The 17,775-nt window shown below is 37.5% G+C and overlaps 2 protein-coding genes across 2 annotated transcripts; one reads left to right on the top strand and one right to left on the bottom strand.

The window, feature by feature from the left end:
• Nucleotides 1–3,748: 3,748 nt before the first annotated feature.
• On the bottom strand, nt 3,749–6,216 carry LOC130431839 (nuclear nucleic acid-binding protein C1D-like). The gene is made up of 5 exons (XM_056761046.1): nt 6,102–6,216; nt 5,449–5,600; nt 5,288–5,354; nt 5,146–5,201; nt 3,749–4,427 (listed from the first exon to the last, which is right to left on the bottom strand). Exons 2-5 carry the CDS (start codon nt 5,584–5,586, stop codon nt 4,251–4,253), a joined length of 438 nt encoding a protein of 145 aa, XP_056617024.1. The 5' UTR covers nt 5,587–5,600; nt 6,102–6,216; the 3' UTR covers nt 3,749–4,250.
• Nucleotides 6,217–6,764: 548 nt separating this feature from the next.
• slc29a3 (solute carrier family 29 member 3) lies at nt 6,765–17,180 on the top strand. Its single transcript, XM_056761588.1, has 7 exons — nt 6,765–6,907; nt 7,747–7,853; nt 8,340–8,739; nt 10,117–10,199; nt 11,159–11,385; nt 11,928–12,090; nt 16,387–17,180. The coding sequence occupies exons 3-7, from the start codon at nt 8,416–8,418 to the stop codon at nt 16,997–16,999; spliced, it is 1,410 nt and encodes a 469-aa protein (XP_056617566.1). The 5' UTR covers nt 6,765–6,907; nt 7,747–7,853; nt 8,340–8,415; the 3' UTR covers nt 17,000–17,180.
• Nucleotides 17,181–17,775: the final 595 nt, after the last annotated feature.

Below are 17,775 nucleotides of genomic sequence, written 5' to 3'. Positions count from 1 at the left end.
TTTCCTCTTAATGTAAAACCCCTGTGCATTGGGGAAAAAGAAACGGAAGAGAAAGCGAGAGGGGGAGTCTTTAGGCTCCGTGGTGGGGACCGAGTCCGACTTTCAAAAGCAATTTGTCCCACTCAGCCCAGCGAGGGTAAATAAAAGTCTCTTATCCTGATTAATCTATCCTTCTACACCCAACAAGGTGAATAGAAGGTGGCACAAATGAGGGAGAAGAATGTTTGGTGTGCTGTGTAAACAGCCTCTGGGTCAGACTACACTCCATCACTCACGGCAGGGACGGCCTCTCTTGGGTCCAGGCCCCGATCATTTATTTGGAGCCAACAACAGCACTGCTGAGGTCACGAGCTGTGATTAGACTGGGAGTGAAGGGGAGGTAAGGGTTCTTCCTAACATCCTCTGTTCTTTTCCCATTCCATCTGTCGTGCATTCATCACACCGGCTATTTGAAATAGTACACTACTTTTATCATTTGTGCAGTATTCCAATGTTCAGAGCACACTGCATGGAATAATATCGTAACTCACAATGCAATGCACTGGGCTTGACCTTGCATTTCCAATACAATTATTTAGGAACATGATTTTGGACACATTATTTGAATGGACTCCCAAAAGTTTAGACATAAAATCTTAAATGGAAAATAATGGTTATACTACGAGTCAAGTTTGGTAATCGGTTTCCTAAAATGGTTCTGTAAACTTCCACACAGAGTAAAAAGTTATGCGACAAGACCAATTCAATGTTTTTGTGACTAAGTCTGTGTAAACCAGACTAAAGTCTCATGATCTGATTATAAGATAATGGGCTTCAAAGTTTGATTCCTTTCACTATGATTTCGATCTTTGACATGACCTTACTCAAATTTTTAAGATATCAAGAATATGTTCTCACATAATGTTCTTAACATAATTTTGCTTTAAATACGATTTAGAGCAAAAGTTTCTCTGGTGTGAATGAATATTTTAACTGTATATTATTGTGCTGCCCCAGAGAATAGCAAATACAGTTCACTGCCACTTTAACTACACTGTCAAAAATATCCAATAAAATAATATTAATATTATTACTGTAATATTAATAACAATAATTACAGTCTAATATTCAAGCAGCTCCAGATAGTTTTCCTACTTATTTTCTAACTAAATTTTTACTGTATTTTAATGTGAACATTGAGTAAAAACTGCAAAATTCCATCAAATTAAAGGTTTTTAGTGCAAGTAATCATTTCGATGCACCTTATTGATATGCTTTATTATCAGAATATGTTTACGCACTTAATTGTACAGTAAAACCAAATGACTATAGACGAATTCTGACCAATACGAATAAGCTTCTGCCAAAAGCTGTTAAAAATAAAGTTCTTGTTATTGTGCAGGAACATACAAAAACTGTGTGGAAAGCTGTCACAGCGATAAAGGCTTCTAGTATTTCTTCGGTCTTATTTATTTTAATCGTCAGAAATGTTAGTTTGGTGTCATTTGACTTCAACCCACGTTAAGATGAGTATGTACAGTTGTGTTCAAAATTATTCAACCCCCACTGAAATTGATTGTTTTGGTCGGTTTGACATTGATTATGATCATTCAGTCATCCTGCTTACAATTAAATCAAAGAGGCACGTGTAGGTCAGACAAATATAACATTTATAATGAAATAACCACAAATGTCTTTTCTGAGCTCACATCATTATCAGTTTTATTCAACCCCCAAGTGACATTCAATCTTAGTACTTAGTACAACATCCTTTTACAGTTATAACAGCTTTTAAACGTGAAGCATAGCTTGACACAAGTGTCTTGCAGCGATCTACGGGTATCTTCGCCCATTCATCATGGGCAAAAGCCTCCAGTTCAGTCACATTCTTAGGCTTGGGCACTGCAACTGCTTTCTTTAAGTCCCACCAGAGGTTCTCAATCGGATTTAAGTATGGTGACTGCGATGGCCATTTCAAAATGTTCCAGCCTTTAATCTGCAACCATGCTCTAGTGGACTTGGAGGTCTGCTTGGAATCATTGTCCTGTTGAAATTTCCAACGTCTTCCAAGCCTCAGGTTTCTGACGGACTGCATCACATTTTCATCCAATATCTCCTGGTACTGAAGAGAATTCATGGTACCTTGCACACGCTGAAGCTTCCCAGTACCTGCAGAAGCAAAACAGCCCCAAAGCATGATTGACCCCCCGCCATGCTTCACAGTAGGCAAGGTGTTCTTTCCTTGTTCTTCCTCCTCCAAACATAGCGTTGATCCATGGGCCCAAACAGTTCTAATTTTGTTTCATCAGTCCACAGAACACTATCCCAAAACTTCTGTGGTTTGTCCACATGACTTTTGGCATACTGCAGTCGACTCTTCTTATTCTTTGGGGACAGCAAGGGGGTGCGCCTGGGAGTTCTGGCATGGAGGCCTTCATTACGCAGGGTGCGCCGTATTGTCTGAGCAGAAACTTCAGTACCCACATCTGACAAATCTTTTCTCAGTTCCTCAGCAGTCACACGGGGACTTTTCTCCACTCTACGCTTCAGGTAGCGCACAGCAGTCGAAGTCAGCATCTTCTCTCTGCCACGACCAGGTAGCGTTTCAACAGTGCCCTTTGCCTTGAATTTGCGAATGATGCTTCCTATGGTGTCTCTTGGTATGTTTAACATCTTTGCAATCTTCTTATAGCCATTGCCCTTCCTGTGAAGAGTAATCACCTGTTCTCTTGTCTTCCTGGACCATTCTCTTGACCTCACCATGTTTGTAACCACACCATTAAATGTCTAGAAGGAGCTGAGTATCACAGTCATTTTAAAGCTGCCTAATTGGTGCTTATTAGGCTTTATTGCTGATCCCTGATATCCACAGGTGTTTTCAATACCTGATTGAAAACACTTCATTAAACCTCTGTTCTTCAGAGTGGTAGTCTTTAAGGGGTTGAATAATTATGTCAATGAAGAATTCACAAAAGAAACATTTACTACTGTATTACAAAACTAATTGATGTCATTTTAGTTGCAGATGGTTCTTTAAGAAGTCCTTGTAGGATTTCATTCTGAATACAATTACAAATGTACACTAAATTCCCTAAAACCATTTACAGCATTGGGGGTTGAATAATTTTGAACACAACTGTATAACCTGCAGTGCAATGTTTTAAACACAGGTTGTGATAGAGAGGTTAGTATTACAGATCGTAGCTTTACTCAGAAAGCTGGGATTCCTACTGATAAATAAAACCTTGTGGAGCTACACAACCCCACATCACTTGAAACCAGCATAAGTGTAAAGGTACATTTATGTACCCCAACAGATAACGAACAGACGACAAGTTATTTTTTAAATGCAATTCTTCTATTTTTCATCTTTAAGTCAAGAGTTATTCCCCTAGCTAACTTTCTTGTGTCTCTTACTCTGATTAGTTTCAAGATTAATGTAATATCCCACATCACATCATGAGACATGCTGCAGTATAATTATACCCTTAAGCACTTCCGACAATAGTCAATATGAAGAATCTCTTTACCAAGTATTTCATAATTTTCCAAGACCCTGTAGTTTTCCTTTCAAGTATATTCTGCCTTTCAGAACTTTCATGTAAGTGCCAGTTCTCAGCAAAACAGTTATGGAACAAAGTTTTACTGCCCTCTGTTGGCTTGAAGCTAGTTTGACAAAATATTAAACAAAACTAAAGCAGAATTTAAGCACCACTTAAATCATCAAATAGGAATACAAGTAATAGTACAAATGACAAACGACTTTAAATCATGTAAACATGTTTATTAAACTAAAGTTGGCTTTCAAATTATTTCTCTGTAGAAAATTGTTCATTCACCCAAATATATTCAAAATATGTTCTTCCGATGTTTAAAATGTATCTGGCAAAGATTAAAAAAATCTTCAAATGACAAAAGAGGCTTTAAAAGTTTTAATGTGACAGTTGTATGAACGGTCCACATTCTAGATTATGTAAATCAAGAAATAAAACATATGCAAGACTATGAAAAACAAATGGAAAAAATAAAACAATAAAAATACTTTGAGTTTCTTCCTTAGTTGAACAGTTTTCAAAAAATATTACTGTTCAACATCTTTTCAGCACTAACAGTCACATATTTAAAGCTTTAAAAGCTCTTTGTCTGTATAATCAAGTGAGATTTCAACTGTACAATCCCCAAGTCAGCAAAATAACGTTTGTCAAGGAACACAAACTGCAAAGCGTGTGTGTGTGTGTGTGTGTGTATGTTAAACAGTCAACTCAAGTCAATTAAAACCTCTTATGTTTTCCTCTGTGTGAATGCTCATTGTTGTCCTTTCGTTTCTTGTCCTCTGCATCCCACAATGCATTTCGAACAAACCGCGAGGCTGCGTCTGTGTTAAGCCGTGCAGCTTTCTTTTTGTCTGCGATCTCCTTTACTTTGTTCATATAAGTCCTGATTCTCTCCTGTGAAGAGGAAGACTCATTTCTGAATTACACTCATTGACACAATAAAGTGTGCTTTATGGACTAAAACATTGCTGTTTCAATTCTGCAAAAAGTTATTTTATTTTATGAAAGTAATGTTCTAGGATCAAAAGGTAGAAAAAAAGTGTATTTGCGAGATAAAGGAAAAAAAAGGGCAATAAAAATATAACACACGTTAACAAAAGAAAATGTGGTAGGACTGATGAAAAAAATGTAAATGATATGAATTATGCACAAAGATTCAAATTCTTGAGACACAAAGGAAGAAAAACATACGATTTGCATTGGTGATACACATTTTAAAAGGAGTAGTTCACCTTCAAAATGAAAATTCTGTCATCATTTACACGCCCCTTTGTCATTTCAAAGCTATATGACTTTCTTTCAACCGCAGAACACAAAAGAAGATATTTTGAAAAATATTGGTTACAGAACAGCACAGCCCCCCCATTCACCTCTATCATAACCACTGCAAGTGAATGGGGGGCTGTTAACATCATTCTAATGTTCAATAATATCTCCTGTTCTGTGGATGAAAGGAAGTCATACAGGTTTGAAATGAACCCTCATTTGTGTGTTTTAAACTCATTGGCACCTCACTGGCAAGTGCATTATCATAATCATGTGTTGATTGAACTTAATTGTATTGAACCCAAAACATTGCCTCAAGTAAAAGATGATCCTGTTTCTCTCTTACCAACTCTTGTTTGATCCCATGGTCTTTTGGATTGACTCCTTGTGTCACCAAATACACTAAAAAGAAAAGTTGAATGTCAGTTGTCATAACTGTATAAAAAATGTTATCAGACATGCAAGTAAACCACACGTAGAAAACTTACTCCAGAACATTGAGTTGAGTGCATATACGGACATCAGGTCCAATTTAGCTTGATCAAGAGGACTCAACTTGAATGAGGGACAAACAGACAAAAGCACTACATGAAATGCCATCCTCTTGTGACAGCTCATAACATTGATTTGTGCATTATGCGCTGCTTACTTTAACCAGATGGTTGCTTCTGGACGCAGATATGAGACTCTGGACCATGTTTTGAACTGAAGTCACAGAGGAATCAAAGTCATTCAGGTTGTCCTCTATTTCAGTGGGATAATCCTCAACTGGACCGTCATCTGCCATTGTCTGTCAACACACTAAAAGCACCAGCACTTTATATTTATCACAAAGCAATCCTGAAAAACGCAAACCTTCACAGAAATTCTATTGAATTCAATGGTTATCATGGAAATTAAAATGGGGGCATGATGAACAGCTGATTGTTCTTAATAGTATTTGTAATTTACACTTTAAGGACGTGAATATGACAGATTTTTGAGTACATTATTACATTCACATTAGATGTTTGGAGCTACCGTGGACACCAGATTTATATTGGTGATTGATTATCATATGCTTCTAAAATAAATATAACTAATTTTATAATAACAATATAAAATAAACTTTTACAATGACAGATTGTTCCCATGTTCTAAAGAAAAAACTGATAAAACATGAATGCCACCAGTATGGCGATCTTCAGCTGTATCCACGTGAGTTGTTCACATGGTTATAGAGGCGCATTTAAGAATCCCGCTTTACAACGACAATCCCCACACACATGGATTTAAACATTATTTACATTAATAAAAACTTACAATTAAATGTTAAATGGGTGTTTTTTAAAGGCTCTTCTTCGCATATAATCACACAGGACACTGCAGCTTCGTTGATGAACACAGAGAAAAGTACAACCAACGGATTTCAAAATAAAAGACCCCTTGGATAGAGGCATAGTGCATTTAAAAAAAAATTAAATAGTAGGACTAATTGCCATAATAGTTTGTTTTTAACAGTTGCTACAAATAAATTCAGAAATAGAAATTTGATAACGAATGTTCAATTTTTTATTTAATGCAAAGTATAATATTACTCATTAATTTGGTTCTTTGTAAGATACGTCTTGACATGATTGTGCATACAACAAACAACTAAGTGGTATTAAAATAAGGTGCTTGGACAAGACGAACAAGAAATATACACAGAAATAAAATTGACTTTTAACATAATACATACAACTGCATAGCAAACCAATGTATGTGTAAATGGATCTTTGCAGATCAAGGCATTAGTCTTTTAGTGTTAATGCTGTTTTTGCACTGGCTGTTAGTAAACATGAACTCATGTTATTATAAAATATTAAGGTCTACACATCTCTCAAACCATAAATTAAACTTTACCTTACAATTTACCGTAAAACCTTATTTATTATCTTTTATTTTGAAATCCTGTCACAGATTATTTGTCACGCTACCGTCATTTCCTAGTACACTAGCAAATGTTGTTGTGTACTCACTCAGATGTAATTTAATGTTGTCATGTACAGACACGCACGATATTTTTTATTTCTTTGCCTGCGTCTGCATATATACATAGAATGAAATCGGCTAAACACAAAGTTTCGGTGAGTATCTAACTGAAAAAGAAAAACTACATAAATAATCGCTAGTAGTCGCGTTATTATAATAATGCAGTTGGTGTAAAGGTATGTGTTAAGAAATGTTATACATTACAGTCACCTGATGACGGTAAGGCTAACTTACACAAAATGTATCGACACTGTTTCTCCAAAACAACTTTCTTCTTACGGCATAGTTACATTATTTACTACATACGTTATATAACCATATGTTAACTTTCTAGATCTAAACCCAGTTCATTTAATTCACAAGCCGTTATTGACGTTGACGTTTCAAACATATTGTCACACAGTTTAAAGGATGTTGGGCAGGGCACTATAACGTTAGTCTGCCTTCTCAGTCATTCAGAAGCACACTTCCCTATTAATCTAATAATTGACATGGGCTGCCTCTCAAAACCTAATAAGATGCCTACATAGACAGATATCTTAGTATTAATTTCTCCCAAACTCTAACTTTTGATCTTACATAATGTTTATTTGTTTGTTTTTGGAGAAAGCCTTTGTGTCTGTGTTTGTATATTATTTAGAGACTGTCAGTTTCTGTGTTGTGTGGTGTCATGTGATCGACCAGCAGAAACCCTGAGCAGAGCACAAACACAAGCATGTGAGCTGGCTGTAAGTGGTGTGATCCATGTGTTTAACTAAAGCATCAGCAGTTTCTTGACTGATGCATGCACTGCAGATAAGAGAGAGAGAGAGAGAGATACCTCAGTAAAAGACAGCAGATGTGTGTGCGTTCTGCTTTAGATTGTGTGAAATTTACTGTACGAGTAATCCAGTGGAGATCTTTACATGTGTTCTTCTGTTTGGATATCTTGCAGAGTCTTAATCTCTCACCTGTATTCTGAGCAGAAACGGTCTCTTATCCAGAATGTCACTGTAATGTCAGCCTGATGGTCATTTTACAGCAGAAGTAGGTAGAGCTCAGGTAAGTGTGATGAATACACTTACACTCAGATTCCCTTTTGTGTGTGTGATATGTACAGCGCAAAATATTTGTAAGCATGAAATTAATTTGCATAAAGAAAATTAAGCCTCTTAAAAAAGATATATTTTGATATGATGACAACTAAGGCATTCAGGTGTTTTACTTCAAAACTCAACCCAATTGTTATTATCATTTTTTCAATTTTATACAAGACAGTAAAACACTGCAATACAGTTCTTTTTTAAGCAGCATAATAGATAACAATCATGATTATTTATGCACTTCAAGAAATTCTACAATAATTTAAATATTGTATAATATTTTGCCATAAAATCACGTCCACACCAGGCGTTTGCCTGCAATAAAGTGACTAGCAGTAAATGCTATAATACATTGAGCCAAACACCTATCGTGTTTTGTCAGGAAATGTAAATATCTAGTTTTACATTGTTTTTATAAGGATCACAATTTTTCTTTCTCCTTCAGCCTTCTTTTATTCCTCCTGGTCAAGCTTCCCATATCTGCAACCTCCCTCCCCTCTCTTCATGTTTCCTGTGTAAGAATGGACGGTAAGCAGTCATTACAGCCCAGCTTGAACTCCACCTATATGCCCTCTGACATCTCGTGTGATGAAGAGCATTCTGAGGGCGAGAATGTGGGGGGTGACACCTCCCCGCTGCTCTCTCGGCAGCACGGCGCTGGATCACTGGCAGACCGTCGCCCGCCGGAAGACTCGTACAATATGGTGTACTTCATCTTTTTCCTGATGGGCATCGGCTCTCTGCTGCCCTGGAATTTCTTCATCACAGCCAAACAATACTGGCTCTACAAGCTGAGTAACAGCTCCAGCCCTTCAGGCCATGAAGACACTCAGAATGACATCGGTGTAAGTGTGTTTGTCTTTGTGTTTATATCAGTGTGTGCATGAGAATGATCTTGAGATATTTGAGGGATCCTTTCATTGGAAAGTCATTGGAGAACTGAAGTACACTTTTACAAGGTAAAAACTAGAAAATGGATGTTATAAACACATAAACTTTGGTTAATGATTTGACATGTGCAGTGTTTGTCTCTCTGGATCTGATTTTGTCCACTCGCTGACTGCACGTTAATTTTAAAGCGGGCGTAACACACAGGGTTTCTACCAATCTCATATTAATCTTGAGTACCTATAGAGTACTATTGCATAGGCCGTATGTTTGAAGAGTATTAAGTTTGATCACATGTATAAAAGATAGATACAGCTGTACGATTACTTCCAAAATCATACGGCGCATGGGGGGGAGCGGTACTGAACTAAAGCACATTGTCAAGAAAACAAAGACATCAGTTTCACTCACCGCATGTGGTTCATATCCGGCATCTTTAGCGCTGGGACGGCTCCATAAATCACTTACAAACGATCTCCAAATCTGCGTTATATTCACCGTTTATATAACATTCATCACCCAAATGCCGTCAACAAACAAACACCTGAACTTTGCGAACGTATGCTCTCTCTCTCTCCTGCCTAGAAGTGAAAGTGAAGTCTGCGTATGCTCCTTCTCCTGCTCTCCTGGGGACGCGCCACGTGCTATACCGGGAGAATTGTCCAATAAGGGGCTAAGAAAAGTTGTTACAAAAAGTTTTATATGTTCGAAAAAAAACTTTCCGAAACCTGTACGATCGCTGGTGGAGTGTGTCGAGCACAGAAATACTACGTCATACGCCCAACTCGTTTTTTGACAAGTTGACCACGTTAAGCATGAGAAGACAGCATGTTTAACATTGTAAAGAATTCAGAATGCATAACACATCGTTGCAGGGCCGCTTTAATGCTTCACTCTTTGTCACTCTCACTTCCACTCTGATTGTAAACTGAAAGGACAGGAAAAAGTGAATGTGTGTGTGTACAAGCTCCAAAGTTGTATCTGTTAACATTAGTTAAAGCACAATGAACTAGCATGAACCACTGTTTTACTAATGTGAACAAATACAACTTTATTGTAACGTGTCACCTTCTTTTTAGACATGCTGATGTTTTTTTAAAGCAGTTTTTTTATGAAAAGCTACATGGTGTCAATAGTATATAGAATTGTTGGTTTTGACAACAGTAAATGTATTAAATGCAACATTACAATATGATAATACTGTACCATGATCATTTTCTTTGTTATTTTATCAATGTGAAAATTGATTACACAAAATTGCCTACATGAAAAAACGAGTGCAGGTCACACATTTCAATATTTTGAAGGCTTCTTTCTCTTCATTTGGTCCTCAGGACTACTTTGAGAGCTATCTTGCCATTGCTTCAACTGTTCCATCAGTGCTGTGTCTCATCCTCAACTACCTCCTGGTGAACAGGTAACACACAAACACAGCCCCTCCTAGTGTCAATAGGCGTTTTGATACAGCAATACTGGTAAATAACTGGTAAAGCCACTCTGGTAAATTCATGGTAAATACACAAATGTGCTGTTCACACATCGCCTCTTACTGGAATTTGCCGGTAACGTTACGTCTTCTATTACTGGAAAATTGGAAGTACCGATTTACCATAAAGATCCTGTTCACACATGTTCTGTTAACTGCAATATTCTTGCAATTTAACAGTAAAGACTGTATGTGTGAAAGGGACTTATTTTTCATTCAGGTCAAATGCTGTTAACTCTTCTTCATGCCACTCCGTCTTGTAATATTCCTGGTAGGACAACCAATGGGATAAGATGTCATCCAAGTAAATCTGGTGTGACATGTCCCAAATATTCAAGCACAAATGGCATTTTTGAATCTTCTCGTTTACATTAGATTAATGCATTTGACATTTTATCCTAAGTATGTGCAATCCCCTGGGATTCGAACTAATGACCTTGGCGTTGCTAGCACCATGCTCTAACCTCTGAGCACCAGGAAAATTTAAGAAAGATCTTTCTGTTGGATGAAAGTTTTTACAACAGCACATGCAAAGCATTTTAGGCAATTTAGTTTGCAAACACGGAGTGCTTTACAAGTCTACTGTGCTTTTGTTACTGTTGCCAATTCCCGTACTTTCTGTGAATAGAGATTCTATGTGTTTTGTGTTACAAATGACAGCAGTTATGAAAAATCACCCTGCCTGATAAACCCACTGCCAACTGCTATAGATGATGATGATAAAAATAAGGCCACACCTTTGAACGAAATAATGATAACTGAGTTTAACAAATCTTACGCCAAGTTATATAGTTCATTGGGCTTACTGTGGAACAAAGCCGTACATTATCATTTTTGATATCTTCACGCACTTGGCTCATCTAATCCAATCTTGTGTGTACTTTTGTCAGGTTTTCCTCGCGGGTGCGAATCTTGGTGTCTCTGATCTTGATCTTCCTGGTGTTTGTGGTGACCACAGTGCTGGTGAAAGTGGACGTGTCTGGATGTAGGATGCAGTTCTTTGGAGGAACACTGGTCAGTGTAGCGCTGGTGAGCGGGATGTCTAACATCTTCTCTGGCAGCATGTTTGGTATCAGTGGCCACTTTCCCATGAGGATATCTCAGGCACTCATTTCAGGTATTGTTGAGTTTTATTGATTTAATTCACCATCTGGACGCTGGAGTTAGTTCAGTTAAAATGTTATTTATAAAATTATAAAAAAAAAAAAATAGTTCTCACATGATTTTTTTTCCAGAAACTTTTGATCATCAGTAGAAGGTCATTTACTGTATAAACATTTAAATTTCATATTTCAATTAAGTTAATACTAAATAATTCCAATTTAAAGTCTAATTTTCATCCGTTTGGGTGTTAAAGGCATGGTTTCCCGGACAGGGCTTAAACCAAGTCCGAGACTAAAGTAAATGTAAAAGGTGTCTTGATTGAAAAAAATTTGTACTGACATGTCTTAAAATATATCAGATTGTTTTGTCTAAAGATGCACACCAGTAATGTTTTTGTAAAGTATGTTCCTAAAACTGACTTAAATATCCTGATCTAACTAAATCCTAGTTCTGGTTTAAAAATTCCCTGTCAGGAAAACCGCCCAAAATTAAACAAAATAAAATTGGTGCCAATTTTCACATTTTGAAACATTACTTTGCTTGTTTCTTTGTCAGGTCAAGCCATGGGCGGCACTTTGAGCGCTGTATCCTCTATAGTGGCTCTGGCGGTGGCCAATGATGTGACCAATAGTGCACTGGTCTATTTCCTCATTGCTGACATCTTCACCCTCTTTTGTATCGGCATGTACCTGCTGCTGCCCAAACTGGATTACTCACGGTATGTTTTATTAACATCTATCACAAATCCCACATCAGCTCTCACGTAGGGGTAGAAAATGTAATTTATTTATGATGTAAATGCCACAGTTGCCACGGTTTTAGGTTCAAACGCAGGGAACAGACAATTTAGATTACAGCATATGCCAAATAAATAAATGTATGTGGCCATGTGATAATTCGTATTTTTGAATAATCAAGTGAGGAAATTCAAGTTAAATCATTGCATATTTTTTTGTAAAGGGACCTTTCACCCAAAAATGAATATCATTTACTCACCCTCAGATAGTCCCAAACCTGTATAAATGGAACATATTTGAAAGAATGTCATTAACCAAACAAATCTCATCCCCCATTTACTGTCATGGTAGGGAAAATAAATATTATTGTAGTCAGTGGGAAATGAGAAATGTTTGGTTACTGACATTCTTCCAAATATCTTCCTGTGTGTTTAGCAGAACACAGAAATGGATACAGGTTTGAAACAACTTGAAGTTGAGTAAATGATGACAGAATTAAAACATTGGGGTTAACTATGACTTTAATCTATATAGAACCTTGAAATATATAATATTCTGGTTTAACTCAAAGCAAATGAATAATAAATTTGGGTTTTTATAACACTCAAATCTCATTTAAAGGGGTCATATGACACGGCTAAACGAATATTATTGTTTTTTTTAGATGTTTGCAATGTGTATACACGATTTAAGCTTAAAAAACACTGTATTTTTCATATACCGTGCATGTTTGTATCTCCTCTTTGCTCCGCCTCTCTGAAACGCGCAGATTTTTTACAAAGCTCATGGCTCTGAAAAGTGAGGTGTGCTATGATTGGCCAGTTAACCAGTGTGTAGTGATTGGTTGAATACTGCAAGCGGGTGACGGAAATGTAACACCTCTTGTCATATTTGGAACATCTGGTTCCTCTTCAATTGTACTGACAGGTAGACCACCTTACTCGCGTATACATTTGGGCGGTCTTAGTCAAATCATACCATCAACTGATGTAGATTTGTGGGGGTGTGGTTACATGAGGCGCTTGAGGCAGGTCTGGATGAGCATTCACTTTTAGATAGAATGCATCTTTAGTTCCGATGCTCTAATTTTAGCAATTTAATGTGTCTAATACATGCATGGGCAACTTATAACACACCAAAGACAAAAAAACACGTATTTGTGCCAAATGAACCCTTGGAAATGTTAGAACAGGTGGAAATGTGATTCTGATTCCTCAAAACAAACGGCATTGTAAAATTGCCAGGTTCTTGCTTGATTTGTTTTGGACATGTATTTAACATTATGCCATGCATCAGCTTTTCCTTCGAGAAACAGCTGAAAGAACACCTGTTCCGCACTCACCTAATGCCCCAATCACATTACACAAGCGACAAAGCAATATGATCCCGTTCATTTAAATGGAGAGCTGGGGACTTCTGGCGACACGAGCAGTGTAGTGACAGGATCGGTGTGTCTAGTGACACGACAAAGTTGAGAAATGTTTAACTTATGCAAATGAGGAGCGACTTTTGGGAGCACCAGCCAATAGGAGTGAAGATGGGAGCTAACGTCATTCTTCTCCTCTCAGTTCCCGTGAGCGTCAACTAACCGCCAACCCCTGGCGACTTGCAGTGACAAAGTAAATATACTTGCATTGGGCGTAACTGTCAGCTCTTTTCCCTATGGCTTCACCTCTAGTCCTACTTGATAACATGGCTTTGTGGGCTGCTCTCACTGTTAGTTCATTGACAAAGGTAACTTTCGATAAAAGCATCTGCCAAATAAATACAAATGTAATCTTCTTCACTCCTGTGTCAAATCATATACAGTAGTTGATCTTACATCTGCTGTGCTGTGATATAAATTGTATTTTTGAGTTATTTATATTGTTGTAGAGTGTATATTGTCGCCCGGAAGTCACCACAATGACCATTACACTAAACAGTACATCAAACAAAACAGACAACTTTTCTTTCTTTTGATTTGAGGATCTATCATAACCACAGCACATGATCTAGATAGTGTGTTGTTTGAGAGCAGATTGAAAGAGGAACTGTGGTGCTGCTAGTAAATCAGTGAGTTTCATCAGCAGTCTGAGATCAAACCGCAGTTTCATGACACACATGGGCTGTAGAGATCAGCAGATGCTGATGTGGCATAGTTGTAGCACGCTGCCACCCTTTGAAGATTAAAGGTTACTGTTGATCATTCTGGTGTTAAAGGCACAGTTCATCAAAACCAACAATTCTTACATTAGTAAAATGATTTAATCTCCTGTGTTGTTCCATAGGCCAGCCCTTAAAATATCATTAAATCACCATAAAAGTAAAAGGAGCTCTATTCCACATCTTTCTATGTAGGGCTGGTATCAATTCTGATGTTATGATTCGATTCCAATTCAAAAGCTCCCAAATCGAGTCAAAGATTTTAGATTTAATACAAATCCTATAAATATATAAAAAAACGATCTGTATCCATCAGATTACAATAGTGAATTAAAAAAAGAAATGAAGAGCCACAAACCTGAAGATTAAACTGTACTTTGGGGTTCACTTGGGAATATTGAAACGGAACAGTCACATGCCTTGATCAAACAGGATCAGGTTGTTTTACATTTAAGATATCAAACAAAATAAGCAGTAAAGAGAGGATGCAATCATATGAACCGCTGACTTTTATGTGAAGGTGATGTTCAATGACACACCCGCATCCCCCTTGTTAATAAAGCAATGAATGAAGGAAATGCTCCCTGATGTAACATCCACCCTTTGTAAAAATGTAAGTGATATCTAAATATGATTAAGTGATATCTAGTGGACAGACTAATTCATTCTAAATGTTATTAAATCTTTGTCAGATTGGTTTGTTATTTTGGACTTGTGTCAGTTTGAATATGGGGACATTTTAATGCGATTTAAGATTTTAGTAATGCATATTTCAGGGAATATCAACTTAAATACTGTCACATAAAACTTACGACTACAAAAGACTTCAAAATATAGTTGCATACAACTTTGGACAACTTTAATGTTGAGAGTTTAATACCTCATGGTGTTCACAATCATATTTCTACATGTATTTAGGAAAAGTTCCAAAAAAAAATCATTTATTAACCTGGATATGTATCACAGTTTCTGTGTATTATGTTGTGCTGTCTTTCACATTGCTGTTGGATGACTTTGTCACTCCTGAGGTTTGATTATATTGAAATTCAACAGACACTGGACTTGAATGACCACAATACATCTAGAATTGATCTATAATTAAAAGAGCAAAATTCCTACAACCTAAAGACTAACTACACATTTAACAACATTCATGAGGTGCATTTTGGGAAGAAAGTGTTTCTTAAGATTAGATGAAAGATAGATTTTTATTATATTACATTATATATTTACATTTACATTTAGTCGTTTAGCAGACGCTTTTATCCAAAGTGACTTACAATGCAGGGGAAAACAATAGAAGCAATTTTTGCAACAAAAGCTCAAAAATGCATGAGTGGAGTAAAACCTGAATACGAAGCTAATAATTTTTTTGGGGGGATAGGAAAGATTGTTTCAGGAACACATCCGGAGAAAGTGTGTGAGAGGGATTTTTCCCTTTGTGGGACAGCACCACAACACATTGTTCGATTGCAGAGTGCAGGGATCGGGCGGGTACATAAACCTGAATTAGCGAGTGAAGATATGAAGGTTTTGTAGGCCAAGACCAGAGATATTAATTGGATGCGGGGGAACGATACGGAACATTAGGCTGAAATGAGCTGTGTGTCATCCGCATAGCAGTGATAGGAAAAGCTATACATATTTTTTGTTACTGTGATTGAAAAAGTGAATAGATAAATCCACAAGAAGTGTGGCGACATCTCCAAGATGCCTGAAGAGAATCAAATATTTTTCTTACAAAGGTCTTGTTAGATTATTGTTGTTAATAGTAAAGAATGTTTTGGAAATTTATTTTGATATTTCCTACTGACACAGCAAAGTTGAAAACGTGTTGAACACATTTGTTTTTGTGAAGCATCTAGTGTTCTTATGAATTCTGAATGTATGTTTCGTGCATGATTTATTCCCACATACATTACATTTATCCATTTGGCAGGCGCTATTGTTTGCATGTCCAAAGAATGCTAAGGTGTTGTGGCTCACTTGACACAATAGTCATTTGTAAAAGCTGTTGTCAATTATCAGAGGGTTGTAAATTGCTTCTTTTGTTATAGTTAATGCCTCCTATTGAGTGTCTGGACTCTATGGTGGATTTCTTTTTTGTGATCATGTAAATCTCTCTCTCTCAGATACTACATGGAAATGGCTGCTACACCCGTCAGTGAGTCGAACAGCCACAACAGCACCTCAAACTCTGTACCGCCCCTCAAACCCATCCTGAAAAAGACATGGATGCTGGGCTGCTGCGTCTTCTATGTCTTCTTCATCTCCATCATGATTTTCCCTGCCGTATCATCTGGAATCCAGTCGATGAATAAAGACCCCGGAAACCCATGGACCACCACATACTTTGTGCCGCTCACTAGTTTTTTACTGTACAACATTGCAGATTTCTGCGGCCGCCAGGTGACCGCCTGGCTGCAGGTGCCGGGCCCCACCAGCCGCATGCTGCCACTGCTGGTGTGCTTGAGGACCATCTTGGTTCCGCTCTTCATATTGTGCAACTACCAGCCACGGTATCACCTGCACAACGTGTTTTTTGCACATGATCTGTTCCCTGTGGTCTTCGTCTGCTTGCTGGGGGTTTCTAACGGGTATCTGGGCACACTGCCAATGATCTACGGACCCAAAGTTGTGCCGCGGGAGCTGGCCGAGCCGGCAGGCGTCATCATGTCTTTCTTCCTCACGCTTGGGCTAGCTGCCGGATCGGCGTTCTCTGTAGGGCTTGTTTACTGTATATGAGTACTTTTTGAAAAATGTTGACACAGAACTGATCGTTTACACTACAGCAGCCAAGCACAGTGTCTATTGCCAAACATTTTTGATTACCTTTTAATAACTTTTAAAAACAATGTGACTGTTCTCAGAAAACGTGATTTTTAAGCTCCGTTTTGTCTTTTATAATAAAACATTTGGAGCAACATTGCATTGCTTCTTTCATAAAACACAGTTCCAAAACTACCAATCCCTGCCTTCTTAAACACACACCTGTGTTTTTGAGTTTGAGATGTGAGTTGTGTGACCTTTAATCCATGTCTGTTTAGATTGAGGCCATCTCTTATCAGTTAAACGTTTTGATACACTTGAACGAAAACAGTCACACAATTCTAAAACATATTTAAAGTCTTGTTTCAATGCTTCATGCTGTGCGGATATAACTAGTGTCACCTTGATTTTTTGTAAATAAGTTTGAATGTATTGTGAAGGGTGACTAAGAATGAAAGCCAAAAGAGTAAAGTATAACACAATATACTTGTGTTGTTCCTACTGGAACAGAATTTAATTCAGAGGTTTACATCCCTGATGTTTCTGACCTCTTTCTCCCATTTTGACACGGATATTAGCCTTGTCCATCAGCTGAACACAAACACACACACTTCATAGGCAGACAACCCGGCAAATTCCTCTGTTACTGTATCCTGCAGCAGCTCTGTGTGACTTTTAATCTGTGACCTGCATAAATGTGCAGATATATGAAGAGATATACAGAGATACACTTGTATTGTGTTGAGATGCTC

The sequence above is a fragment of the Triplophysa dalaica genome, chromosome 11, assembly GCF_015846415.1.
Source record: "Triplophysa dalaica isolate WHDGS20190420 chromosome 11, ASM1584641v1, whole genome shotgun sequence".
In the NCBI taxonomy this organism is placed as follows: domain Eukaryota; kingdom Metazoa; phylum Chordata; class Actinopteri; order Cypriniformes; family Nemacheilidae; genus Triplophysa; species Triplophysa dalaica.
The sequence above is the reverse complement of the archived record's forward strand: the minus strand, read 5'-3'. Positions and strand labels throughout refer to the sequence as shown.

Excerpts from the sequence above, each read along its gene's own strand:
- LOC130431839 (XM_056761046.1), bottom strand. The coding sequence starts at position 5,586 with ATGGCAGATGACGGTCCAGTTGAGGATTATCCCACTGAAATAGAGGAC. Across the intron at positions 5,202-5,287 it reads ACTCAACTCAATGTTCTGGA|TGTATTTGGTGACACAAGGA; the intron begins GTAAGTTTTCTA and ends TTTTCTTTTTAG. Across the intron at positions 4,428-5,145 it reads ATGGGATCAAACAAGAGTTG|GAGAGAATCAGGACTTATAT; the intron begins GTAAGAGAGAAA and ends TCCTCTTCACAG.
- slc29a3 (XM_056761588.1), top strand. The coding sequence starts at position 8,416 with ATGGACGGTAAGCAGTCATTACAGCCCAGCTTGAACTCCACCTATATG. Across the intron at positions 8,740-10,116 it reads ACACTCAGAATGACATCGGT|GACTACTTTGAGAGCTATCT; the intron begins GTAAGTGTGTTT and ends TTTGGTCCTCAG. Across the intron at positions 11,386-11,927 it reads ATCTCAGGCACTCATTTCAG|GTCAAGCCATGGGCGGCACT; the intron begins GTATTGTTGAGT and ends TTTCTTTGTCAG.